At 53.9% G+C, this 27,339-nt stretch overlaps 1 protein-coding gene across 1 annotated transcript in view; it reads right to left on the bottom strand.

Annotated features, from left to right (window-relative positions):
* Nucleotides 1-27,339, bottom strand: part of LOC121156596 (transformation/transcription domain associated protein) — a 98,458-nt gene that overhangs the window by 27,297 nt on the left and 43,822 nt on the right. Inside the window, exons 31-56 of the mRNA XM_040980362.1 lie at nucleotides 26,750-26,818; nucleotides 24,510-24,563; nucleotides 24,364-24,384; nucleotides 22,807-22,926; nucleotides 22,448-22,567; nucleotides 22,056-22,214; nucleotides 21,797-21,978; nucleotides 21,433-21,631; nucleotides 21,040-21,168; nucleotides 19,545-19,811; nucleotides 18,117-18,323; nucleotides 17,300-17,458; nucleotides 17,064-17,198; nucleotides 15,928-16,038; nucleotides 15,190-15,336; nucleotides 11,434-11,647; nucleotides 10,999-11,124; nucleotides 7,906-8,052; nucleotides 7,343-7,542; nucleotides 6,732-6,853; nucleotides 6,187-6,400; nucleotides 4,545-4,724; nucleotides 3,816-3,962; nucleotides 917-1,036; nucleotides 434-721; nucleotides 172-309 (exon numbers count right to left, since the gene is read on the bottom strand). Of these exons, the coding sequence (XP_040836296.1) occupies nucleotides 172-309; nucleotides 434-721; nucleotides 917-1,036; nucleotides 3,816-3,962; nucleotides 4,545-4,724; nucleotides 6,187-6,400; nucleotides 6,732-6,853; nucleotides 7,343-7,542; nucleotides 7,906-8,052; nucleotides 10,999-11,124; nucleotides 11,434-11,647; nucleotides 15,190-15,336; nucleotides 15,928-16,038; nucleotides 17,064-17,198; nucleotides 17,300-17,458; nucleotides 18,117-18,323; nucleotides 19,545-19,811; nucleotides 21,040-21,168; nucleotides 21,433-21,631; nucleotides 21,797-21,978; nucleotides 22,056-22,214; nucleotides 22,448-22,567; nucleotides 22,807-22,926; nucleotides 24,364-24,384; nucleotides 24,510-24,563; nucleotides 26,750-26,818 (3,975 nt within the window). The remainder of the gene's footprint in view (nucleotides 1-171; nucleotides 310-433; nucleotides 722-916; nucleotides 1,037-3,815; nucleotides 3,963-4,544; nucleotides 4,725-6,186; nucleotides 6,401-6,731; nucleotides 6,854-7,342; nucleotides 7,543-7,905; nucleotides 8,053-10,998; nucleotides 11,125-11,433; nucleotides 11,648-15,189; nucleotides 15,337-15,927; nucleotides 16,039-17,063; nucleotides 17,199-17,299; nucleotides 17,459-18,116; nucleotides 18,324-19,544; nucleotides 19,812-21,039; nucleotides 21,169-21,432; nucleotides 21,632-21,796; nucleotides 21,979-22,055; nucleotides 22,215-22,447; nucleotides 22,568-22,806; nucleotides 22,927-24,363; nucleotides 24,385-24,509; nucleotides 24,564-26,749; nucleotides 26,819-27,339) is intronic.

Raw genomic sequence — 27,339 nt, 5'->3', positions numbered from 1 at the left:
CTACCCCGCAAATGCCCGCAACTGCTAGGGCTGGAACTCCACCTCGGGCTATCACCTAAGGTCAGGACTTTAAGGCTTTGAGCTGTGACCTGAGCCGAGGCCACTCCGCTGGAACGTGACTCAGCAACCATCAGAGACCGCACCACCTGCCGTCCCGCCCACCGCGGATACCTGCTCAAAGAAGCCGTGCTGCTCGTAAGCGATGGCCGTGGCCGTCTCCGAGTACTTGCAGCGCTTCTGCCACAGGCCAGCCCACATGTCCTCCTCCTGCAGCAGGGAGTAGAGCTCGGCAAGGGAATCCAGGATCTCCTGAAAGCACACACCATGGTCCTAAGCACACGGGACCCCAAAACGATGGCTGTCCAACGGGACAACACCACGGTTCTGGGTTCCAAGCGCAACGTTCCCATCAAGGAGGATACAACCGACACACCTGCTGGGGCGGCGTGATGCTCTCCTGCTCATAGAACTCGGCCGTCTGCTTCGGCTTCATCTGCAGGCTCAGGCCCTTCTCGAAGGCCTGGTGCTCCAGCATGAGTGTGGACCGCAGCCACAGGTTGTGCGTCTTGCCCAGGTACTTGAGGACGCAGGGCCTGATGGGGATTGGGGGCACGCACTGGGACATGGCCTCCACAAAGCAGTTGAGCGCGCTGGGCTGACAGTCACGCTGCACCTGGTGGCTGCCGCTGCACAGGAACGGGCTGATCTCCCCTGCCAGAGCCTGCAACCAGACAACACGTGGGTTTAGGGGTCAGCTCAAACACTGCCAGGCACTGCCTCTCTCACGCCTCTTGGGTTTCACTCCTAGGTCACAGAGCGAAGATTCCTCCTTCGAAGCTGCAGACTGCATGCTGTCAGAATCCTTATCAAACACTGCACCGCCACTCTCCCGGATCAGGGCTGAGAACACACTCACGTGCTGCTGCCTGTCAGAGAGGATCTTCCACAGTCTGGGGAACAGCTGGATCCAGGTCTTCTCAGCCAGCGTGGTGGAGATGTGACACAGCTGAACAAAGGCGCTGAGCAGCGCCCCGGTCTACAGATAGACAGAGTCGAGCTCAGCACCCCATTCCTCTCGTCCCCCTCCCCCTCTTGACGAGAAACACCCCCTGTTCAAACAGTCACACTTCCGAGTGAGCGTCCCACAGTGCACGTGGCACCCAACACAGACGGGCGCTTTGGCCCCTCAGGGCCCTAATACATGCTTGAGGCTTTTTTTTAAGATTTATTTTTATTGGAAAGTCAGATTAGATAGATAGAGAGAGACAGAGAGGAAGATCTTCTGTTTGTTGATTCACTCCCCAAGCGGCCACAATGGCCGGAGCTGAGCCAATCTGAAGCCAGGAGCCAGGAGCTTCTCCTGAGTCTCCCATGTGGGTACAGGGTCCCAAGGTTTTGGGCCGTCCTCGACTGCTTTCCCAGGCCACAGGCAGGGAGATGGATGGGAAGTGGAGCTGCCGGGACATGTTACCATGCCAGGCCCAACACGTGCTTGAGTCTTCGGGTTTCTCCTGACACTACTGACTTGATCATCAGAAAACAAAAGAGGGCCCGGCGGCGTGGCCTAGCGGCTAAAGTCCTCACCTTGAACACACCAAGATCCCATACGGGCACAGGTTCTAATCCTGGCAGCTCCACTTCCCATCCAGCTCCCTGATTGTGGCTTGGAAAAGCAGTCGAGGACAGCCCAAAGCTTTGGGACCCTGCACCCGCGTGGGAGACCCGGAAGAGGCTCCTGGCTTCGGATCGTCATAGCATCGGCCGTTGAGCTCACTTGGGGAGTGAATCATCAGATGGAAGATCTTCCTCTCTGTCTCTCCTCCTCTCTGTATATCTGACTTTGTAATAAATAAATAAATAAATCTTTTTAAAAAAAAAAGAAAGAAAGAAAACAAAAGAACTGACAACCCTGAAATCCCGAGTAAGAGGGCCACGGACATGAGCAGGGCAGGGCCCTGCAGACATGAGAGCTGAAGCAGACGTGAGCACAGGCCCCGGAGGCATATGGCTCTGATGTGCCCATCAGTATACATCCAGTGCAGTCTGCAAAGGAGCTAGACGAGACAGGACGAAGTGACAGGAAAGGACCAGAACCAAGCGGACTAAACTGGAATGGAACATCCAGGCAGACGGGAGACGCATACGTGTGACTGTCCATAGGCGGCCCCTGCCAAGGTTTCTCAGCGACAGCCAGATTTCCGTGCTGCCTGGAGCTGACCTGGCTCCAGGGCATCAGGCAACAGCTTACATCCTGGCTGCGCAGTGCCTAGGACACGCATGTCACAGTTATGTTCTCATTTCTCGCCTAGCAAACCCAAGAAGAGAAACCACTCTTGTGTTCCTGTTTCTCTCAAAATACAGAAGCCAAAGACACAAACACTTCAAACAGGGAAAGCACGAAGCACAGGAGATTCTAGTGCCTGGTATGAGGCTGGCCCCAAAGGGCGACAGTGACGGGGGGGCCTGGCTCCCGCACATGGCTGTGATTCACCCTGCCTCTGGTTCAGAGGCCAAGACTTGTGGTTTAAGGCACAGAGACTGGCAAAGCATCATTCTGCTCAGGCTGGCAGCGGGCACTCCATGGCTCTCCACTTGCGTCTGATTCACGCAGGTGCAGAGATCAGAGCACATGGATGTGGGTGCTGTGGTCTCTCCGTGCATGAGCGCCCTGGGACAGGCCACAGAGAGACTAGGACACAGAGGCCAGCCCAGGAATGACAACTACGGGCAGAAGCCTTGATGCTCGCAATCCCATCTCACCCAGGGAAAAGCATAATGTAACTCTGGCTCAGGAATGACAAAGCAGTGACCTCCAGGCTGAACTCTCCAACCCTGCATCCCTGCTGCCTGTGTCCACAGCACTCAACTTGCTCCTAATTCACTTCTTTATTACATTAAAAATACATATATTTGCTTCTTTGATAAGGTAACACCTAGAGAGGGGTAGAGACATAAAGAGACCTCTCCTAGGTGGCTCATTTCCAAATGACCACAATGGCCAGGGCTGAACTGGGATGAAGGGGTCGGTGCATCAGCAGGGAGCTGGATTGGAAGCACAACAACCCGGACTCGCACCTACACCCATATGGAAAGCTGGCATTGCAGGAAGCAACTTTACCTACTAGGCCACAGCAAATCCCTAACTCTGACATGGACTGAATTCATCGCTGCCTCTCTAAGACTCTGCAAACGTATCTCAGGATCTGAAGCCTTAGTGGCTTCTCAACCTCTAAGCAGAAACAATGCATCACACTCCGGCAGCAACGACAGAGACCCTGAGTTCCTATCTGTGTGGACGTGGCAGCGGTGTAGACCCCCGAGTTCCTATCTGTGTGGACGTGGCAGCGGTGTAGACCCAGAGTTCCTATCTGTGTGGACACGGCAGCAGTGTAGACCCAGAGTTCCTATCTGTGTGGACGTCGCAGCGGTGTAGACCCCAAAACCAGTTGGACTGCTCCCACACAGCACCTGACTGACCACATTTATCCAGTCTCCTTTCCCTCACTGCACGTGACAAACCACGCAAGCACTATGCCCCACTACTTTCTTGGTAAACACCTCTCCAAAGGACAGTAATGGGCAAATCGACCTGTTTCTATTATTTCCCCACATAAGACACAGCAGCTGCCTCCTCAAATCCACATGGCACACAGCTACTTCAGAGCTGAAGGGCTGCGATGGTTTCAGCAGACAGCAGGGGGCTGCAGGGCTGAACAAGGAGAGTTCCCGCTGCTGTGCGGTTCCCTGCTAACGGTCAGACGGGGTGGGAGGAGACGGCGGGGGTCCCGACCATCCCTGCAGTCATGCACACAGACCTTCACCTCCCGCAGGGTATCAAGAAACTTGTCGTGTCTGTTGGTCAACATATGCAACTGGTTCCCAATGTCCTTTTCGGAGAGTTCTTTGGTTTTGGGCGTGCTGGTCTGATCTCCAGGAGCCAGTTCAATATCTATCTCCACATCCTGTAAAACAAAAGCCAACAGGCCAAAGAATTAAAGAGGGTTTCTCGTGACAAGTTTCCTGAAAATCTGTCAAGTATTTACATAATCTTGAATTCTGAAATAAAAACGGGACTAACCAGACCAGACGTAGCTCTTTTAAAAAAAAAAAGATTATCAAGGCATTTGCACTCTGATTTTGTATTTGGGTTATGGGAAGCAAAATAAAGAGCACCAACTCTGAACAATAAAAACAATAAAGATGACGAGGAACTATTCAGTCCCTCACTCCTCAAGCTGCCTCGTGCACCAGGCTGAGGACACCACTGCGCCATGCTGAGAGCACGGCTGGGGAGAGCTGGGAGCCTCATTTCCGCTGCAGGTGTCAGGAAGCCAACTGGGTCATCACACACAGCCATCAACTCCTGTGTGCGCCCGTAAACAAACACGTAAGACTCTCCTCAAAGCTGGCAGATCTCACTGAGCTCGGGCCACACGCTCCACCCCCAGGCAGAGATGGCCCTGACACCTGCCCCTGTCCTAAACACATCAAAGACTGCAGATGGGCCGGCAGAGACGGGTCCTGCCTACGGGGCCAGGCCTCACCTCCTCTTTGGACTCGCTGTTCTCCCGTTCCCGAGGCTCCTGCTTGACGTGTGTGACCATGGCGAACGCGGCTCGGTCATGACTGTCGGCCAGGTTGATGACGTTGGTGATGGCCGGGAGCATGGCCCCCTGGCAGCTGGTACCAATGGGCGTGCTTTTCTCACACACGGCCAGGAGGAGCTGCAGAGGCAGGGACAAAGATGAGCCTAAAGCAGACACCAGTTGCCAGGGTGTGTGGACACAGTTACTACCGAACAGCTTAACTCACACGCAGGTGACAAGGGAGCCCACAGCTCCCACCTACAGCTCTCCCAGAGGTCGGGTGGCGTCTGGGCATCCCTTCTGCCCACCCCTGGCTCAGGCTCCCAACTCAGCAGGCCCAGCTTCCTGTCCCCTCAGAAGCCATGGGGACCTCTGCTGCATTCCTTCAGCCTCCTCCTGACAGCCCAGATCACAGCCAGATCACAGCCGCACCCTCCCCGCACTCCTCCCCAGGTCTCACCCACCATCTTCCTCACAGCTGGCTCCCCGCCCTCCCACAGCCTCAGGGCCCAGGGCAGCTCTCAGGAGGTGCTGTGTCCTGACTCCGCCCTCTGTATCCAGGCCACTCCCCACCAGCACGTGCTGCTGGTCAGTCATCTTCTACCCGAGTGTTCCACAAGCCCTCTACTGGCACTGGTGTGGCAGCAGCCACGCCTGCAATCCAAGGCACCAGGGGCTGAGGGCTCAGGAGGGCCAGTGCTCAGCTCCCCAGACCTGTGTCTGCCCTCTCAGAGCTGAAGGACAAGAGCAGGCCGGTGCCCACTGTGATGCTGAGGCCAAGGAACGGGTGCGTGCCACACGTCGACCCGAATGGCCTATTCAAGTACATGCAGAGCCGAGGACGCCACATCTCGGATGCCAGTGGCAGCGCTTCAGCCCCTGCACCCGGATGGGAAAATCAGATCAAGTTCCTGGCTCCTGGTTTCAGCCTGGCTGTGCGGCCATTTGGGGAGTGAACCAGTGGATGGAAGATTCTGTCTCTTTCAAACAAACAAACCAGGAGTGTGGTTCCTGGTTTCTCCCAGGAGAACAGGTAAGAGTTACTTGCTCAGCAGGAAAACCTAAGCCTCCTGGAGCTTTATGTTGACGAGTAAATTGAAGAATGAAGTATGTTAGAGGCCAAGAACTGGCAGGCAAGAGGAATGCCTGTCCGTTGAAATGTCACCGCCCCCCAGGACCTCCACCCCTGCCAAGGGCTGCACGTCCCCACGTCGTGACAGTTGGGGGTTCACATGTGACAGTGTCATGGCCCCCAATCTCTCAAAGCAAGGAGTCGAGATGGTCCACCAGGCTGTGCTCCCCCGATGCAAGACTGAGAGTTGGCTTGGGGTTTCCAGTGTATGTGCATGAATTCAAACAGGTTTTGTTTCAAGAGAAATGAAGCTTGGCCCAAAAACTAAGAAGCGATTCCAGCTTCTGATAAAGGGTTTAACTCAGCCAAAAGCCTTGAGGCAACCAGTTGACCCTAGGTCTTTATTTCTCCCTAGAGAGACAAAGTGGGGTTACATTGGGAGACTCCTCGGCAAGTGTGAGCACCTCCTGGCCCCCCTGCAAACCTCTGGCTGATCCAGCCACAGCCCGAATGCCAGCTTTGCCTTACCTCAATGCACTGCTTGATCCAAAAATGGTTTCCCATGGCCTCCCAGTTCTGGGAGCAGGTCACGTAGAGCAGACGCTCATAGACCCGACGCTTCATCGAGCTGTCAAAGACCTCAAAGAACTTGGCCCGGATGAGAGGCTGGGCACATCGCAGCCCGGAAAGGAAGGCAGGCTCGAGCTTGGCAGTCAACTCGCTGCCTGACAGCGTCTCGTCCCTGAAACCCAGAGTCACAGCCAGAGCTTAGCGTGGGCAAGACAGCGGGCTCCCCAAGCCGCACACAAGCCCTCAGGAAATGGGTGGCACCAACGTCCTGTGTGTGGCACGTTAGCATCTGCGGGCTCAGGGAGCTCAGCAGTGACGGGCCCACTGCCAACGCGGCACATGCATCCGTCAGTGTCTCAGGCATCAGCGGTTAGCACTCAAGGCACTCAGCAGAGGACCACAGACACAGGCAGAGGTCACGGGTGAAGCCACCGTACACTGCTTGTCATAGTCTACGGTATGGCCCAAAACACACAGAAGCCTTGGCCAACTGCGGTAATTACCTGTACACATAATTAACAAGGTCTAAAAACTGGGCATTTAACTCCAGGTCTTCTGGAAAGCGTTTTTCTATGTAGGTCATCATTTTCACAAGCAGAATGGACTTCTCCCGGAGCGTTGGTGTCTAGATAAAATTGGATTTTGAAAAGAAAATGCCAGTTACTTCTATGCGAACAAAAGCAATTGTTCTGCTACTTAAGTACAGTTAAGACAAGGTAATTTCTAAGCAAAAAAAAAAATCAAAGATGGTTAAGGTTTATCATTGGATGCTGAAAATGAAGACATAAAAATAGAATTTTCCTAGAAACAGGCTACAAAATTGTACCAGAAGTCTGCAAGCATTCCTCTAAGTTAGGCCCCCTCTCGTTACTGTCATGTGGTGTGTCTTCACCACCATGAAAGCATTTGAACAGAGGTAAAACCACAGTCGTGACCACAGAATCTCTAGTTTCTATGCAAAACCTGTCAAGCACAATGAGAAAGATCCAGTTGGAGAAAAGGCATCAGGAATGCCAGCACAGGACAGGATGACTTCTTTGTAATCAAGATTAGATTCTCCCAATCAAGATTTCCCAATCAGGAGCAGGAGGCTGACGCCCGGCCCACGCTTCACCTGGTTGGCTGCCACTGGGGAGCTGCTCTTGACCCACTCCTCCACGATCTTCACCACGGCGCGGAGGATCTTGGCGTCAGGCGACTTCTCAATGAGCGACGTGAGGATGGCCTGGATGAAGTTCTTGCGCATTTCCATGCTCATCACAGCCAGGCGTGTCTTCACCAGCTCCAGGCTCAGCATCACCAGCTCGCTCGTCCCTGCCCGTGTCGGTAAGAGACCAAGTCCCCAAGGCGGCTTTAAACACTGCAGTGTCAAACTGCACGTGTTGGCTTCTCCCACTTTCCCCAACGCTCCCCCAGTAGCCACAGCAGCCTGGCACTTCGTTGCCATCACTCTCGGCCCTACAGGTGCCTCCCAAAGGCCAATGAGGTCAGTCCAGGCCTCCCCAGGTCACATTCAGGATGCTTGGGTTCTGCAGTGTGTGCAGCAGCCAGCACCTGGATTCCTGGAGCCCCGAGCTGGGCCTGCAACCCATGACTCCGTGCTTCAGTGCAGTGCAGCAGGCACAGCGAGTGCTCACGCCACGGCGGCTGAGTACCAAGGCCCAGCACTGCGCTCACCTGAGGCTGCATCTGTGCTCCCCGCCGCCGTCTGTGGACTAAGATGCTCTCGCACCATCTTCTGCAGGGAGCGCATGAACACCGAGATCAGCCTGTCTATGTAGCTCGGGTTGTTGCTGCAGGCGGACTTGAGGATCATGAGAGTCCCTGCGGTGGGCAAAGGCCAATTCTCTCACAGAAGAGCAGCAACAGGCGACCAGCAGGAAGATGCAATCTAACATACGACTCCCCAGTCCCTTCTCTGAGCTCTCTTCCTGAGGCTTTAGCTAGCTAAGTTCTGAGAATGCAGAAAATCCCAGAAATAAGCAATCCAGTTTAACCATGCCATCCCAAGAGCATGATGAAATCCCATGCTGCCCACCTGACAGTGAGCCCTCCCTGGCCCTTGTCCAGTGTACGCACACCCATCACAGCTGCACTGATCAGTGCTACGGTGATGTGACACTTCCCCATCCAAGTCACCTTCCTGGTGGCCTCAGGGCACAAGAAGAACGTTGCTGGTAACTGGGCTAAGCCAGTAAGGTGCACAAGGCTCCCTTTAGAGCTCAGCCGCTTAAGGGGCCAGCACTGTAGGGCAGTGAGTGAAGCCACCTCCTGAGACACTGGCATTCATGAACACCAGTTCAAGCCCTGGACGTAACTTATGATGCAGCTCCCTGGGAAACCAGCGGAGGACGGCCTGAAGGCTGGCGTCGCTACACCCACATGGAAGACCTACATGAGAGTCCAGGCTTCTGGCCTTACTCTGGCACAGCCCTGGCCGTGGTGGCTGTTTTGGAGAGTAAACCAGAGAACCAAAGAGGTCCGTCTCTCTGCTTCTCTCTCTGTAGCTCTTCCAAAGAAATAAATCTCAAAAAGAAAAAAAAAAGAGAGAGAATGTTTTTCAAAGGAAAAAAAAAGTCCTATGCCGAGGCTGAGCTTTTACAGTATGAAAGGCTCCTCTATTACACAAGTGTCAGAAAGATCCATGAGTCCATGTTAGTTTTTCTGCCCCACTTTTCAAGGTGCAAAAATTAGAGCAACAGCACCTAGTCAAGATGGAAAAGGCACTGAACACGTAGTTGGCATCCAGGACTACTTATTGCAGAGGTACATACGGGGGATAAAGTACAGCTAAACCCAAGTGCCAACACCACACCTGGCATGACACGCCCACTCCTGACGTGTACCTCTGCCAACACGGCCACACCAAACAATGGCCTCACATTACCTTCAGCTTAAAATTCAGCTTTCTGTACGCTACGGCGAACCAGCCTGAGTGAGGCTTTTTATCTGAGAACACAGTTGGGAGCGAGGGAAAGACCACCTGTTTCTCCTTACCCAGCCTATGTGAACATGACAAGAGTTCTGAGAGGGAGGGTACTGTGGCACAGCACCCTAAGCCAACACTCGGGATCCCCCATCTCCTGCAGAAGCCTGGGATCCACTCCTTCCTGCTTCTGATGAAGTTTTCTGCTGCTGTGAATCCCCGGAGGCAGCAGGTGATGGCTCAAGCACCAGTCCCCGCTACCCGCGTGAGGGACCCGGATGGAGTTCAGGCTCCTACTGCAGCCTGGGACAAGCCTGTCTCTTGTGTGTACGTGGAGAGTGAATCATCCAATAAAGACTCTTCCTTCCTCTCTGTCTTTAAATTTTCATTGGAAAGGCAGATTTATAGATACGAGAGACAGAGAAAGCTCTTCCACCCAATCGACCGCAGCAGACAGAGCGGAGCCGACCTGAAGCCAGGAGCCAGGAGCTTCCGTGGGAATCCTACGTAGGTGCAGGATCCCAAGGCCGTGGGCCATACACCACTGTTTTCCCATGTCAGAAGCAAAGAGCTGGATAGAAAGTGGAGCAGCCAGGACACCAACTCGTGCCCATATGGGTTGTTGGTGCTGCAAGATGGAGGATTAGGCAGTTGAGTTATAGTACTGGCCTCATAAATATTTAAAAAAAAAATTTTTTTTTCTCATTTCATGAGATCAATGAAAATTAACAAAGCTCAAGCTGGAACATGAACAGGCAGCATATTACACAGCTGGCATTTTCAGTCATCCTGACCTTGACCTGCAGATGAAATTCAGTACTTGACCCCATCACATGCATCAGACAAGGACACCTGCCATCTACAGGTACGCCAGCCCAGGCACACCCGGTCAGGCCTGCAAACCCACCACTCCACGTGTGGCCAGCCCGACTTTGTGAGGACAGCCACCAGCATGCTGCATCATGGTGCCCCCACCTGCTGTGCTCTGCTCCCCCAAGCCAGATGTGGCTCTAACACAGGGAGAAGAGCCATGGCCAACTCCCGAGCCCCAGCTCACCCCACAGCTGCTCCTCCACAAAGGAGGGAGACAGGGCCAGCGGAGGCCAGCTCTTCAAAAACTGGATCCTTTGAAGAATGAACAAGGAGCAAAGATAGAAGCAAGGATCTAGAGGACCCCACTTACAGTCACAAAAGCACTCCTTACTCTCCAGGCCTGCCTGGTTGCAGAAGTGAGCTCTGGGGCACAACGTGTGCAAACTCATCTGGCTGAATCTCAGAGCAGGCAGTCAGTTTGAAGTATACACCATCTGCCTCAAAGTAACTCACAAATTCCCCAAATTTGCAAGCATTTGCAAAACAAGGACTACTCTGCAAGTGTCTATACGCAGGTGACTTTTAGTCTTTACACAATGGATATTAAATAAAAGAAAAGCAATCCAAAGTCTGATTGCAACCAAAGCCATATTTCCAAAGCTGACTACGGCGAGCTGGTGTTCAATGTGTCCAGCAGCCCCAGATACCTAGAAAATCAACTTCTGTTCCACCTGCACCAGCCAGTGTCACGACACATGGGGACAAGCCCCCTGTGAGCAGCCCATGGGCAGGAGTGACATCAGCGGTCCCACTCCACCACAACTGGACACTGAGTTGAGACAGCTCTCAAAATCAAAGCCTACAGCAGAAGCCAAGATGAGGGAACAGGATGGGTTGGGGAGAAGAGTCCAGGAGATGGGGGCCTCAGGGGCACCCACACCACACAGACCCTGAGCAGTCCTCCCAGCACCCTGAGCCCAAGCCCGTCCCAGACTTTTCTGTGGGAGCACAGCAGACGCCCATCCACTCACCGAAGAGCTGCGAGGGGTTAGCACTGGCAGCCTTCTCGTAGCTGGTGAGCCCCTCATAGATGACCTTCCCAACAGCTGCATACAGACACTCGAGCTCTTCGTACTTGGAGGCCACGCTGGAAGTACCTACAACACCAGTTGGGGACCCGGGCGCTGCAGGAGGGGCTCCTCACGCTAGTGACTGAGCTCTAGTTTGCGCCAACTGACCCTAGAACTGGACGCACCGCTGGCCCGCCTCCCACCTCGCCCTCCCCCGCCTCCCAGCACGTCAAGCTCTGACATGCCCAGGTGTTAGACACCTGCTACGACACTGTAACCTCACTTAGCTCTAACATCTTAAGGGAAAAGCAATGCATTTCCAAAGCCAAAAAAAACCAAAGCAGTGACTCTAACGGAAAGGTTGAGAGGGCGTGCAGGGGTGGGAAGGGCACGTACTCGGCTCTGTCGGGAAGATGCTCATGAGGCGTGAGAGGAGGCTGTGCACGGCTCGCAGCACCTTGGTGCTGCCGCACGCCATGCAGGCAGCAATCCCGCGCTGCAGGGGCTTAAAGCTGCTGAGGATGGCAGACGACTGCAACACGGTCAGCAGGAAGCTCAGCAGCTCCAGCCCCGTGCAAACGTTCCCGTAGTTCACCTGATTTGGCTGCTCCTGCAATGGGAGACACAGACAGTCAGGGCAGCAAACTGCAGAAAACACGGAAAGCTAGACACCACCAAGTCTTCGGAAGGTAACTACAAAGATGGGGAAAAATGCATCATGTGCATAAAAACAGGCAGGAATCACACAGGATCGCCTAAAAATGCTTCCGCTATAAATTTGCTTTAAACACTTTGTCAAAATCCCTTTTAAAAGGCTCATTAGGTCCCGACGTGGTGGCCTAGTGTCTCATCTTGAACATGCCGGGATCCCATATGGGCGCTGGTTCTAATTCCAGCAGCCCCACTTCCCATCCAGCTTCCTGCTTATGGCTTGGGAAAGCAGTCGAGGACGGGCCTAAAGCCTTGGGACCCTGCACCCGTGTGGGAGACCTGGAAGAAGCTTCTGGCTCCTGGCTTCAAATTGGCTCAGCTCCAGCCATTGTGGTCACTTGCGAAATCAATCAACGGATGGGAGATCTTCCTCTCTGTCTCTTCTCTCTCTATATATCTGACTTAACAATAAAAATTAAAAAATGTTAAAAAAACGCTCACTAAAACTATAGATATTCAATGATACTATTTTAAAAGTCACTAAGATTTGCCCTAAAAAGGAAGCTACTGTAACAATTTTCCTTTTATTTTTTTATTTTTTTTTTTTTAAAGATTTATTTTTATTATTATTTTTTCATTGGAAAGGCGGATATACAGAGAGGAGAGACAGAGAGGAAGATCTTCCATCCGATGATTCACTCCCCAAGTGAGCGCAACGGGCCGATACTATGCCGATCCGGAGCCAGGAGCCTCTTCCGGGTCTCCCACGCGGGTGCAGGGTCCCAAAGCTTTGGGCCGTCCTCGACTGCTTTCCCAGGCCACAAGCAGGGAGCTGGAAGGGAAGCGGGGCTGCCGGGATTAGAACCGGCGCCCATATGGGATCCCGGGCGTGCAAGGCGAGGACTTAACCACTTGCGCCACCGCACCGGGCCCTTTTCCTTTTATTTTTAAAGATGTATTTACTTTTATTGGAAAGGCAGATTTACACAGAGGAGGAGAGACAGAGAGGAAGATCTGACATCAGCTGGAGCCAAGTCAATCGAGAAGAAGCTGGGAGTATCTTCCAGGTCTCCCACACGGATGCAGGGTCCCGAGGCTTTGGGCCGTCCTCAGCTGCTTCCCCAGGCCACAGGCAGGGAGCTGGATGGGAAGTGGAGCAGGAGTGGGTGCCCATACAGGACCCCAACATTTGTAAGGGGACGATTTGCTAATTGAGTCACTGTAAACCAACAATGTTTTAAAATTAATTTTTCTTCTCATGTCAATTTGAGGACAGAGAGAAACAGAAAGAAGAAGTGAGCTCCCCTATTCACTGCTTTATTCCCCCCAAAATGCCCACAACAGACAGGACTAGGCCAGACAAAGCTGGGCACCTGCAACTCCGGCAGGGTCTGCCATGTGGGCGGCAGGTACCCAGCACTTGAGTCATTGCCTGAAGCCAGGAAGCTGGACCCAAGAGCCAAGCACTTCAGACCTGAGCCAGTAACCCAATGTGGGATGCAGGTGTCCCAAGCGGCAAGCTAACTGCTGGGCCAATCACCTAGCCCTTCCTGTTTAGGTTCTGGTTTTAGTTAAAATACAACTTGATGTTTCAGATTGTGCATCAAGGTGTTAATCTAATAAATGATGGCAGAACCAGAAATCCAGAACAGAGGGAGCAGGGCTGGCAGACTGTGTGCTGGGCTCCCAGGCTACGCAATCAAGGCAGCACAGCCCGCCACTTCAAGACGGCATCAGACCTCTGATGGGCAGACTGTCCACACGGCTGCACTTCCCACTGGCCGCCACTGCCAGGAGCCATTCCAGTCTGCCACGGGGACAAAGTGTGCAGACAATTTAGTGCCTACCCACCTTGCTGGACTCAAGGCCATGCTGCAGCCGCAGGGCCGTGGACCACCCTGGGCAACCATTCCCCAAACCCAGGAAGCCTGTTAGCCTCTGCAGGCTCCAGTAACAACCACTCATAGATGACAAATTCCATCACAGAATTAGAGAAACGGAACCTGTGACACAATGAAATGAAATACAGCAAGACAAAGTGGCTTTTGCTAGCACCAGAATGCAACGGGTGTAAAGTTTTTTTTTTTGTTTTTTAAGATCTATTTTATTTTTATTGAAAAGTCAGATATACAGAGAGGAAGATCTTCCGTCTACTGATGCACTCCCCAAACGGTCACAACGGCTGGGGCTGTGCCAACTTGAAGCCAGGAGCCCGGAGCTTCTTCCAGTTCTCCAACGCGAATGCAGGGTCCCAAGGCTTTGGGCCATCCTCCACTGCTTTCCCAGGCCACAAGCAGGGAGCTGCATGGGAAACGGGGCCGCCGGGATTAGAAGCAGCGCCCATGAGGTCGGGGACACGTTCAAGGCGAGGACTTTAGCTGCTAGGCTACTGTGCTGGACCCCAAGCTTAAAGTTTTAATAGAAATGATAAGACAGGACCCGCAACACCAGCATCTCATATGGGCACTAGCTCATATCCTGGCCGCTCCACTTCCTCCTCAGCTCTCTGCTTATGACCTGGAAAGGCAGTGGAGGATGACCCATGTGCGTGGGCCCCTGCACCTGCTGGAGGGGATCTGGAGAAAAGCTACTGGCTTCAGATCAGCTCAGCTTAGCTCAGGCCTTCATGGCCATTTGGGGGTTGAATCAGCGGATGTTAAAACTGTGTCTTGGGCCCAGCGCGGTGGCGCAAGTGGTTAAGGTCCTCGCCTTGCACGCCCGGGATCCCATATGGGCGCCGCTTCTATCCCGGCAGCCCCGCTTCCCTTCCAGCTCCCTGCCTGTGGCCTGCGAAAGCAGTCCAGGACGGCCCAAGGCTTTGGGACCCTGCACCCGCATGGGAGACCCGCAAGAGGCTCCTGGCTTCGGATCGGCATAGCATCGGCCGTTGCGCTCACTTGGGGAGTGAATCATCGGACGGAAGATCTTCATCTCTGTCTCTCCTCTCTGTGTATCCGCCTTTCCAATAAAAAAAATAATAAAAATAAATCTTTAAAAAAAAAACTGTGTCTTTTCTCTATAAAAATATGCTTTTGTCTTCTGAATAAAAATAATAAATCAAACGTTAAAAGAAAAAAAAAAAAACAAGAAAAGAAAATAGTAAGACAGCCAAGTAATCAGCATGGGGGCCAGCCCTTCCCAGTATGACACAGTGATCCGCAACCAATTACACGTTCAACTTTCGACAGCCATGTGAAAAATCCAAGCTCACGTTACAGGCTGTTTCCAGAAATCAACTCAAGAGCTTGTCCCAACCAGCTGGTCTGGGCAAACCTGCCCAGATGAAAAGGCGCTGCTGAGCGGAGGCCGGACACCGTTCTCAGGGAGACCAGCAGCTCCCCAGCAGCAGGAGCCAGCAGAGAGCATGGCGTGAAGAGGCCACGATGGGCAGCGCACGTGGGAGATTTCAGGTATCAGCACCAGGCCAGGATTCACACGCACCCAGCCCGAGCCCAGGCCACAGTACCCACGTGGTGGCCATGGTGGCCTGCCGGCACCTACCACAGTCATCAGCAGCTTGTCGAACCACTGCAGCTTAAGTTCAGACTTGGACCACATGTCTGGGCGCAAGGCGGTCTTGAGGAGATTGACGCATCGGCGAGACAGCACCTCCCCAGGGGACCCAGCCGTGTTGGTGTTGTCATTGACCTGCAAATGCGTTCCCCTTCACTGAGTACCAGCTTGGCCAAGAACGCCGTTTCCTGGCCAGGCCCAGGCCCTTGCCTGTCCCCCACGGGCCTCTCCCTCTCACTGTGTGCCCATGGCATGCACCTCGACGTGAGGCCTTTCTCACCGGCTGGACCCGGAGCAGATGCTCAGCCCTCAACAGCATCACCCCGCCAACAAGGTACACTGTTCTACCCAGCACTGATTTCCCACCCCAGCAAGAGACTTGGGAAATTTCACTAAGTGCTTGAAACATTCAAATGCACTTCAGCAGTGGATTCTCAACAACTCCACAGAAACACACATTGAGAAGGAGGGACTCCAATATAAAGACTGAAACACCAGGTGTGGGCCACTTTACACAGCTGCAGGCAGGAGCCCCACCCCACCCCAGCTGCCTTCATCAGCACCAACACGCTGCTGACTCAGGCACCGGGACCTTCCTGCCCGACAGCAGAGCTGCCTCTCTCAGTGTCAACGGCACACACGGGCACACTTGTCAAACAGCAGGCTGTGGCAGACAAGGGGTAGAGCCGGCTCTCGGGCCCTGGCTCCAGACTCCCACGCTCGTACCTGACAGGCCACACGGATGAGGAAGTTCACCACGGTGTCCGTGTGCTGCTTGTCAATGGGCTTGGACAGAAGACAGTCAGCTCCTGGCAACGACTGGCTCCGCCCGAACACCTAGGGACAGGCATGGGCTCGGCAAGTCCCCAGCACGGCAGCTGCTCGTTTCGCCACCACTGGGTGCAAGGGGATGGACACTCCCTGGGATGGACACCCCCTGGGATGGACACTCCTCGGGCTGGGATGTTGGGGACAGGCCTGGCACGTGTGCAGCTGAGCAACACACAAGGCAGCCACAAGGAAGCAAAGGCTCATGCAACGCGGAGGGCCAGCACTAACCCTGAGGACAGCTTGACTGCAGCAGCTGCCCTCAAGGGAAGAGAAGCAGGAAAGGCAGGAGGGAGGATGGACCGAGGAGCCAACGCATACACGCTGGGCGAGCACCCCAGGGTGCTTGCACAGCATGGGGATGCGGGGAGTGCACTGTGAGAAGGTGCCAGGGACACAGTCTTCAGGGAAAAGGTCTTTTTTCCAACTGCCAGTTTTGAAAACAACGATAGGAAGTCACAGATTCCAAGAAGAGAACAGAAGCCTTTACCCAGGAACTTAAGCTTTTGGAACGCCAAGTACTTTGTAAAAACCTGAGAAAATGGGGTGAAAGTGGGTGCAGGGAAAGAGTGGGAGGAGAGAGGCGTGGGCCCTGACGGTGGAGACAGGCCTGCGTGACTGGATGGCGGGGGTGCTGGCAGCCAGACGAGCAGCGGGAGGGTAATGCCACGATTCTCAGAGCTTAGCGGGGCCCCAGAGCCATAGGCGGTGGGGGCACACTGAGGGCGGAGTTCAAGGACAGAAAGCAGTAAGCAGGGCTAGCCAAGCCACGGAACTCGGGGCTCCCAGGACTACCACCTCACCAGGGCTGTGAGCCTGATGCCCATCACAGGCCCAGCTGCCTTTAAGAAAAAAAAAAAAAAAAAAAACACAGGCAGCACTGCTGGCACAACTCACAGTGTGGTACTGCGGGAAGCCCACTGCTGGGCATAGCCCTGCTGCGGCCTCGCCGCTCAGCCCCCGCTCAGCACAGGCGCACTCAGGGCACACACGGTGCCCATGCACGGTGCCCACAGGACGGCCCCGGCTCTTACCGCGCTGATGGCGCCAGTAGCCGTCCGGAAGCGCTTCACTTCCTGTGCAGAGTCCACTGACAGGCCCCTCTTGATGGACGACGACACCGACGTGACACCTTCTCCACTGGAACTGGGGTCCACATCTGAATCCGGCTTAACACACACACTGGACTTTAGTGACTCATCGCTGGGGAACGGATGAGGAGTGCGACTGGGGACAGCAGGAGGTGCCCCGTGACCCACCTCCCCCCTACCTGCTGGTCCTTGATCCTCTGGAGCTCCCACTTGATGAGAACCTCCGACAGGTCCACGGCCAGCCTCCTCTGCTCGATGGTGACGCTGGGTGTGAAGCCAAGCCTCTGCATGGCGCTCACCATGTGCTGTACCAGGTGGTGGCGCACCGGGTAGTACACCTGTGGGCACACATCCACACACAACCCACTTCAGCCCCGTCCCCACACCACCCAAGCTCCTGCTCACAAAGTCCGAAGCGTCACTTCGTGGAAGAACTACTGGTGTGGATCTCCTCCCTTCCTCTGCCTTTCATACCACCTCACACGCAGCCAGACCAAGCCCTCTTCACACATGTCAGATATCACACCTTGTAACAGTTTAAAACATACTGAGAAGCAAATTTCCAACACTGAAAGAGCTGGATGGGGAAGAACTGGCTTAATGCACTCCACTATGCAAAATCTCCAAGAAATATTTAAATAAACTGTACACAGAAGGTCATCTGGCTATGAAGAGGGGACTGCAGCGTAACTCTTCAAGCAAACCTACCAAAATCTCTTAAGAGCTCACCACCTAGACTGTCTTCCTGACAGCCATCTGCATCTGAGTGCACCGAGCCTTACAACGAATGTAGCCTGACAGAGCAGCACACCCCTGGGCCACACCCCTACCCTACAAACACCTCCACACACACAAACACACACGACCCAAATGCTGGGCGGCAGGCAGCTTTCCCAACAGGTGAAGGACCACCTGACCACTCAAGGAAAAGACAGGCAAACATCCAAAGTCAATGCCAGAGGCCACTCAGCATAGCAGCCGACTCTCCCTACACACCTTAAAGTGCTGAACTATCAAGTGCAGGATGTGAACAAGCTGTGGAACCGTGTGCCCCTCTTCCACAATGATCTTCCGGGTCCAGTGGGTCAGCATCTGGTGTCCGTCCTCCATCCGGGCAGGCACCGCAGGCGTCAAAATGGCCATCGCTTGTCTGACAATGGCGCGTGCTTCCATGGCATGGGCCTTGAGCAGACTGTGGAACACCTACAGGAAGCAGAAATTCTCATGGAGGAGGAAAATAGTGGCTCTAAAAATGAGTCAAAGCACCACCTGGAGCGAAGACATGTCTGTTTTTCTGTGAAACAGTTTTTAATAACGTCCTCAGGATTCTCTTAATAGAAAACAACTTCACTGCCTTCTCTCTCATGCCTTATATAAACAAATATGCTGACTCTCACACCTGTTATGTGCCCATGTCAAGTGTGACCCCAGCATCAGGAAACGAGAATGGCCTGAGGACCCCCTTCCTCTGGCTGCAGTGAGGAAAACGGAGTCAAAGAGGCTAGGGTCAAGGACCACAACCAACAGCAACTACAATGTCTGGGTCGGAAGCAAAGGCCTAACATAGGGCCACAAGGACAATAAACATGACCTGACCAGGGACCGAGGGGACAGGAAGCCAGTGCCTGGGCCATGGGGAAAGTGAGCCTGAGGATGCAGGGTGACAACTGGGTTTACCTGAGGCCTGGAACTCAGCACCCTGCTAGCTCTCAAAGAGGAAGTGGTCAGGGAGTAACTGCCAAGGCACCCCTTCACTGATCCAAAGGCCGCAGAAGAATGAAATGGACGCAAGCGCATCCTGGTGCCAAGCATTTTTGCACCACTGCGTTCCACCTTTCTATAACCCCCGTTTCCAGAAACTTCTTGAAGATCCTAAGCTGGGCTTCTGAGTCTAACACGGATATTAACTTGCTCAGGAGCACAGGACACTCAAGTGGAGGAAACAAAACTCAAGCCAGTTCTGCCTGACGTCAAAGCCGCCACTGAAGGGCAGCTCAGGAAGAAGTCCCAGAGGAGTGGGTGGGCTGGGATCTGGACAGAAACAATCAAGTCAGAATCAGAAGCCAGAATCCCAGCCGGATGAGTGGGAGACAGGAAAACAAAGCCAGGCTACAAGGCAGCAGAGGGCAAGGCACGGGAAAAAAGGGAGGACAGAGGCATTGGGAGGCTAGTAGAACACACCCAGAACCATGTGAGTGACAGTGGGTGCAGCAACCCTCCTCTCCCAGCTGGAACTCCACCCACACTCAACAGCACCTCCTCCCCTTCGTCCAGCTCCATTAACACCACTTGGCCTGTGAGTCTGACCATCCTATGCAGGACCACACGGCAGCAGGGCTTTCAGGTCTCACAAGACGGCAGGTAGAGGGGAACATTTCCAATGGCCACGGGAAGGGAGGCTGTGGAGGGAGCCTTGCCAGGTACCTGAAGGACAATTTTCTTGTGTATTGCAAACTTGGCAATGATGTGTGCCAGCAGCAAGTGTCCGCTGTACTTGCAGGCAGGATCCACGCAGGCCTTGGAGAGCAGGCAGGGCCACGCGAAGGTCATGAGGCGACGCAGCTTGCTGTTGCGGTTCTTGTTGTTGTCATGGATGTGGTGCGGGGCGTGCTCCACCAACAGCGTAGCGTACTGCAGCAGGTAGATCCTCAGTGAGTCCAGCATGTCCGCCTGCTTCTCTGGGTCGAGGACCTGCCGGCAAAGATGAGAAGGAGGGAACTCAGTTCCAGTTCTGAACTACTTTGCCCACCCAGGCTCATCCAAGTTTAAACGCTACACACACCCTCACAGTCCACTTTTCACTTTCCCCTTCCACACACAGAAGTGTTAACCCTACACATTGCTAAGGGAGTGAGAGATTCAATATTAGCATTACTTCTTTTACACACATGGACCACAAAGTCACTCACTCATTTCAGTGCGTTTTTTTTTGGGGGGGGGCGGTGAATGGGATTTGGGAGGGGCGTGACCTTGGGCCTGGGAATCTAAACTTCCAGCAGCTTTGAAGACTGGTCTACCTGGCTATTCACTCAAGCATCATGACTCCATTCTTCAACTCAATCAACTTTCTCTCCACTGACGTGTCAGACTATGAAAAGCAGACCGTGTTCTCTTTTAGGCCCATGTGGACCCCCAAAGGCCCCTTTTCTCAGATCGGCTCCTTCTCAGCAGCCCTTCACTGCACTGCGATCCAACTGCCCATCTGATACCCTCAAAGTGCTCACTCTTGCCTGGTCCCACAGCAGAGACCCCAGCCCAGCAGACAGGCAAGGCCAGTATCCACTCATGGACCAAGAATAAATCCCCAGGCTCAGCTCTCAGGGTAGAACCAAAACGGCAGGCAGGAGGAGGCAGCAAGGATGGGCCATCTATCAACTGCGTCCTCCGGCCTCATCCCAGGTGAACCGTGTGAGAGGAGCCCCACTGCAGGTGTGGCAGCTCCCTCCCGAGACTACTCAGCCACACACAGATGAGGGACAACATGACAGCAAGCGCAGAAGCCCACCCAACAAGGCCCCTGGGACAGCTGCAAGCACTTCTTTACAGATGCAGAGACGCAGAACCTACTGACCTCAGGCAGCCCGCCCAACCCACTGTGCTTCCCTGACCTCAGAGAAACGGAACCAGGTGAGGATTTTCACTGACTTGCAGCAGAATCTGTTATAAAGCTGCAAACAACCCAACATCAAAGTTCTGCTGTGCAGAAAGCTGGATGTTTTCCCACAGTAACCGCCTGGGGTTTGAATTTTTACCGAGGTATAATGTTTGTGACTGCAATCTGCTGATAGAGAGAGCATGAGACTCCTGAGAAATCCACCTGTCAGCACAGCAATGCAATGTCCTTCTAAGAACACAATCAGGAATAAAAGCTGTAGGGAGGACAAGCCCCACTCCCCCAGCAGCCTGCCAGAGACAGCACCTTGGTGATGAACACACTGGTGATACTCTCTGGGTTGTCTCCCTCTGGGTTGGGAGGTCCCAGGAGCTGCTCTCCTTCCCCCTTCTCAAAGCTGTACAAGAAAGCCGGATTCAAGATATGCTGCAGAACCTACAAAAAAACGAGAAGATACACAGAAATAAGGCCAAGGTGCTCAGTGGCCGAGTAAGCTGGGGAGGCTAAGCAGCTGGACCACACGGCACTGTGAGGTCAGAACAGAGCCGAGGACACCATCACCGGCTGTGAGCTCTGTCCCTCAGCAACCTGGACGCCTACCTCCTGCAGGACACCCAGGGCCTGACAGGAAAGGGTCCAGCCCCTGATCCCCACCCTGCCCCAGCACCTGCAGCCTCCCGCTGCTGCACAGGTACTCACCTTGGCCTTCAGTTCATCGCCAAAGTTGGGGTCGTTGAAGTCTACAAAGCGAAAAAACAGGGCACGTTTCTGGGCGATGCTATAATTTTTGGGAATCTCTTCCTCCATATACTCTTTTAGGAATGTCATGTTGCAGAGAAAACGGCCAGTGAAGGCTCGCAGCAACTGGAACAGCAGTTCTATGTCTCCGTAGTTCCGTCTGAGGGGTCAAGACGAGACGACAGGTTAGCCCATGGTCAAGTTCATCCACAGCAGCACCTGAGAGCCCTCCACCAGCCCAGGGTCAAGGCCCAGCCCCTTCGACAGATGCCAGGCCCCAGAGCAGCTCAGTGAATGCATATGCTAAGATCACAGGGGCACCCACTTGCAGTAGTTGAGCAGACAATATGCCAGCAGCTTTGGCTCCTTCCAGTTGGTGGCCGCCATGTTCTCTTTGCGGTGTCTTTCCTGAAAGGCCTCACTGATCCAGACGCGACGCAGCTGGCTCACCAGAGAATGCTGATTGGCCAGCCAAGAGTCATCATTCTTAACTATGATGCTTATGATCTGTCAGAGAAGAGACAGTCTGGGGACTGTGTCTGGAGCAGATGTGGGGGATCCCAGGGCCCTGTCAAGGCAGCTACCTTGATTGCCTGGAACTGGAGGTCCAGGCGCATGGTGCTGGGCGAGCCGGGGCGCACGGCTGTCTGTGCGCCGCCCGGCAGCAGCAGTGTGATGAACCTGTTGGGGTTAGCAGCCAGCACATCCCGCAGGGGCTTGGCATCCTTGTGCTTCAAGAAACTCTGGAAGCAGAAGACAGGAAAGCCGCTTTAAGCTAACTCCACACACAAAATGTTGGAGGACATGAGTTCTAAGGCTCCTTCCAAAGCTCTCTCGCTGGCATCCTTCGGAAATGCTTTTCAAGGCGATCTCACTTTATGATCTTACAGCCCCGGCAGCATACCCCACCCAGTGTGACCCCAGGACCTGAGCATTTCCTCTGTCCAAAGACCTGGGAGAGGAGCTCAGCCCTCACCATGAACATCCTGCTCCACTGTGGGTCATTCAGGGTGGCTTCCATCATGAACAGCTCCACCGTCTGCGAAGGGTGCCGAGTCAGGAACTTGATCAAGGGCTCTCGGAAAGGACTGCCTGCCTGCAACACATGTGGGGAGCCCTGTGTTCCCACACTGCTCTTCCAGGCCTAGAGGCCAGCCCTGCCCACTACCCCACCCACCAGGAACACCCCTTCCCCAGGGGCAGTGCCTTGGCGGCCCGAAGGCAGTGTCTGCACGGGTGTGCTGTCAGATCGGGCACCTCAGACAGCACAGAATGAGAATCAGCCTTTCGGCAGCAGAGAGGAGGACCAGGAAACATCGCTGTGGACAACCCTACCTCAATTAACATGGCCCGCTCCGTTTTCATGACAACCTCTAACAGAGGCTTCACCAGGGTCTGAGGCGCAGCTGGGATCAGGTGGAAAAGGTTGATAATGGCCGAACAGATCTTCATCTCCTGATAAAGAAAACCAGAGTTCAGCGAGGGCCATGGGTGCTGCTGGCCAGACAGGGCACTGTCACTAGGGCCTAGTACAGCCTAACTGGCCAACGAAGCAGAGGGGACATGGACAAAGCCACAGCGAACCTGCCTCACACGGCACCGGGTGGGTCCTGAGGGAGGGCCCTGTCGAGTCCCTCTGTCATGGGGTCTTCAAACACACCGACAGGGTGGCTGGTGTGGTGTGTGGCACCTATGCCGGCCCCCTCACTAAGGCAGGGACAGCAGGCCTGAGAGCATGGAGATCACCCCGTTTTGCTGTGGCATCGTGGGGTCCTCCTGGTTCATTAAGTTCTCAGGACACAGACTTCTTCGGCTTTTAAAACCCAGCAGAGAAAAGCTCCTCAAAAAATGTTCAAGTATTGCCCTTGGAAGCCAATTATCAAAGTGAATGGACAACTGATGCTAGCCCAAAGCACCGTCAGCCAGGCCTGAAAACAAGGCTGACGACTGAGGCCCCACATCCTGGGAGACACGTGTTCTCTGAGAAGCTGGTGGCCTGGCAGGCGCTGCTGGGCGCTCACTCCACCTTCACAAGCTGCGTCCGCAGCGCTGCCTCGGCCATCACCCTCCATGCGGCCTTGGGAAGACATCGCCCTGCATGAGGGCCAGACGGGGTAAAATGGGGATGATTAACAGCGGTCCAAGGGCCCGAGGTCAGCAGCCTGGGTCTGGGGGTGCTTCTCAGAAGGTCTCTTAAGACCAAACTAAGAACAAGCAGCTCTGGGTCACCCCTCCCGCCATCAGCGTTGTCCTCTACAGAACTGAAGGCTTCAGATGAAGGAGCACTGTCCCAACAGCGCAGCCCTCTAACCTGGTTCCTTCACTCCGTGGTTTTTCTGTTCCCAAGTGCTGTTAATCAACGTCACAGCACTCAAGGCAGAAGGGAACGTTATCATCCTCATTTCACAGAGGAAGGAGGCCCAGAGAGCTGAGGCTGCACTGTGGTGCACCCACATCCGGGTGTGTGTGTGTGCACATGTGCATACTTGAACGAGAGGTATAAAGGGCCAAGGTGTTAAGCCGAGGCAGAAAAGTCAAGGGTTCCCCAGTTCTAACAGGGCTCATACATTCTTTGCGGAGCTTCCTCTCGGAAGGCTGCTGGCTGGCTGAGTTCACGCTATGAACACCCCAAGAGGTTTGGGAGAGGGGCATTCTGACATGGAGCAAACAGGGAACTTTGGGTCTGGCTTCCCGTGCCCTAACTGGAAACATGCGTGGCACCCAGACAAGTCACAGCAATGATACTAGGACGACTCTGCCACAGACAGACGAACAGGTCACCGCACTCAAAGGCACAACGCACCGTCCAGTACAGAACCACAGCACAACTAACGAGTCACAGCAAAACCAGTACGACAACGACCCCTCCTGCACTTCCACTGAAATTCTCACCTCTACCCCTTCCATGGCAGGCTGAACCAAAACAAAAATTACAGCATGAAAAAAGGCAACAGAAAGGTCGAAAAGAAAAGAAAGGAAAAGGGTAAACTGTTCTTCACATTGCAAATCATAAACTGACTTTAATCGGTTGTTCTCACCTCAAACTGACAGAATGGAGACAAGGAACACCTCCCGCACTCTGAAATGCTTTCCTGAGGATGGGGAGGAAAGTCAGCTTTTCTATTGGTGTTATTTGCAGAGAAACTTCCAGACACGCCGACACAGTCAGATGATTGGGGTTAACAGGACAGTGAAGACACACAGTCAGAGACACAGACTTAACGGAAGCTCGACAGCCACAGAGGAAGAGTGGCTCACAGCGGGCCTCGCCCCTTGCTCTCACATCAGCAAGATGATGCATCATCTAAGGGGGGCTTCAGAGGGTGGTCTAAGGGGAGAACCTGTAGGACCCTGCCGCATGCCAACGCACTCGCACACAATCTCCTGGGGAATAATTCAAGATTGCACGCGAGTGTTAAGCCACTTAAACAAATGGCAAAAAACCACCCCTTTCCCCACTGTCTCCAAAAGAGGACGACCCAACTGGGGCTCGTGAGGATGCCACACCCAGGCCATGACAGCCCCACACTCCATCCAGTAGGGTCATCCTGTGAAGTGACACAGTCTATGTGACACTAGCTGGGGGGAGGGTTGTGCACTCACACGCACACATGTGTGCACACAGACCTGAGGGGGGGAGGGTTGTGCACTCACACGCACACATGTGTGCACACAGACCTGAGGGGGGAGGGTTGTGCACTCACAGGCGCACATGTGTGCACATAGACCTGAGGTTAAGCAGATCAGACCTCCGCAAACTGGACCTCCTCAACACAGTGACGGCTGAGAGCTTTGATCACCAGGGGTACAGAAAGTCATCAATTTAACAGCTCTGCAATTACAGTTTCTCTAGTAAGCAATGATACGTGGGGATTCTTCCAAACAGGTTCAAAATAATGTCTATGAGGCATTTGTCACCCAGAAAAAAACGAGCAGAGCTTGACAGCTAAACCCAGCCTGGCCCAGGCCCTGAGTGACGAGGCCAAGCCCCATCTCTCCCTCTGGATGCCGTGGCTCCTTGAATGGTGCACAGGGCGATTAGAGTGACACTCCCGGGCCCAACTCCAATCCCTCCACAACTGCCCCCGCCTCCACATCACTGCTGGTAAGGTTTAGGAGATCTTTCTGATTTGGTGGAAGTCATCTAGCTACCTAGCAGTTCCGTTCTGACAGGCTGATGAGAGCTGGCAGGGAGTGGTGAGACCCGCGGCCACTCCCAGGGCGGACACACCCAGGAGGCCCTCGTGGTCCACACCCTCTCTGGGCTCTTTCTCAACCATTTCAAATGCTGTTCTAATTTTGCTTAGTTGGCTGCTCAGAGGCAGGAGGAAATGAGGCTAAATAGCACACCTAGACATAGAATGGTGAAAAAAAAAAGAAGAAGAAAGGAAAGCATAATAAAGCCAGAAAAACTTAGAAAGAAACCCAAGTTGGGATGAAAAGTAGCATTCCACAAACAGGCACCAGAAGATAGAAAAGCCATGTGAGGGACGCTTCTGAGGAATTAGGAGGGATTCCCTACTGGGGCCGCTGCTACACCGGTCACCAGGTGTCACTTCCACCGGCAGGACAGCATCAAGGTACAAAACACTTGTAAAATTGACACATACACACAGTGTTAGATTGAAAACAGCAGGGAGTATACGTTTTTTAGGAGACAAAAGTCATGATAACCAACATCAGCTACTTAGAAAAGATGTGAGTATACCGGCTTTTCCCTCAAAACCATACAGATGTGCTTTGCGGGGGCCGCTGATTGTCTGGCAGACCATCAGGACGGGGGTGTAGCCTAGGATACACCCAGGCCGGTGCTTCTGTGATGTTTCATGACAGTCTCCTGAACGCTTTGTCAAGTCCTGAGAAAGCTCTAGTTGGCTCTGTCAGGCAATGACAATCACACACAGACGTTACCGACCACCCAGGGATGAAAAGCAACGGACACAACAGCTGGGGGACGCACCACCACGTCAACAGCAGCTGCCAACATCTAGAAAACACACCGGGTAAGGCAAAACCAGTCAGGTGGAAACACTAACATTGCAAGCTTCCCCCAGTTCTCATCAGCGGCAATGTGATTCAAGTGAGCACATGGGAGATTTTAAACATGGAAAGGAATGTTCAGCAATTCAGAGACAGAAAGCAAAATGCAATGCCAACACGTGGGTTTTAACAATTCACATGGACTGCAATGACATGAACTGATCTGACCGGCTCCGGCGTGAACACGAGCCCAGCGGCGCGGCCGGGGGCCCTGCTCAGAAACAAGCAAGTCACTCACGTTTCCCTCGCTCCTCTGGCCCCCTTTATGGGTGATGACAACCACCTCCATCCACTTGCGCAGATGTTGCTGTGGAAAGAGCACAGGCTTAGATGACGCGGCCCGCACGGCAGGTGCACCCAGCTCCCAGGGCACTGCCCTAGGTCACTCAGTCCCCCTGCGCCTCGTGTCCCCGTTACTGAGACGGTCCAAGCATCAAGTAAAGGACATAAGTAAGCAGCATCTGTTCACATTCTGTCAATTAGCAGGCACGCTGTCCTGATACAACGGAGGGCATGCTGAAACTCGTCCAGCCCTACTCCAGTCCCCGCTGCTTCCTCCATGGCCACTGTGCTCCCCAAGCACACGGATGCCCTGGGTGCAGGACGGAGAAGGGACCACAGCCTGAAGCCAGGAAGGAGGTGGCCACCGTAGCTGAGGAGCAGCAGATGGCTGCTCAGACAAGCAGAGCACCCAGCTGGGCAGCAATTCCAGCTGACTGGCACGCAGAGATGCCGCGTTGGGAGCAGGTGCCCTGCCGTCAGTCAGTGCCAGCCCTCATTTGGACAAAGTAAACAGACAAGCAGTCGAGCCTAAAGCAGTCAGGAACA

This window comes from Ochotona curzoniae, unplaced genomic scaffold (assembly GCF_017591425.1).
Source record: "Ochotona curzoniae isolate NIBS_2020 unplaced genomic scaffold, NIBS_Ocur_1.0 contig_3437, whole genome shotgun sequence".
NCBI lineage: Eukaryota > Metazoa > Chordata > Mammalia > Lagomorpha > Ochotonidae > Ochotona > Ochotona curzoniae.
This window is presented reverse-complemented; position numbering and strand designations above follow the sequence as displayed.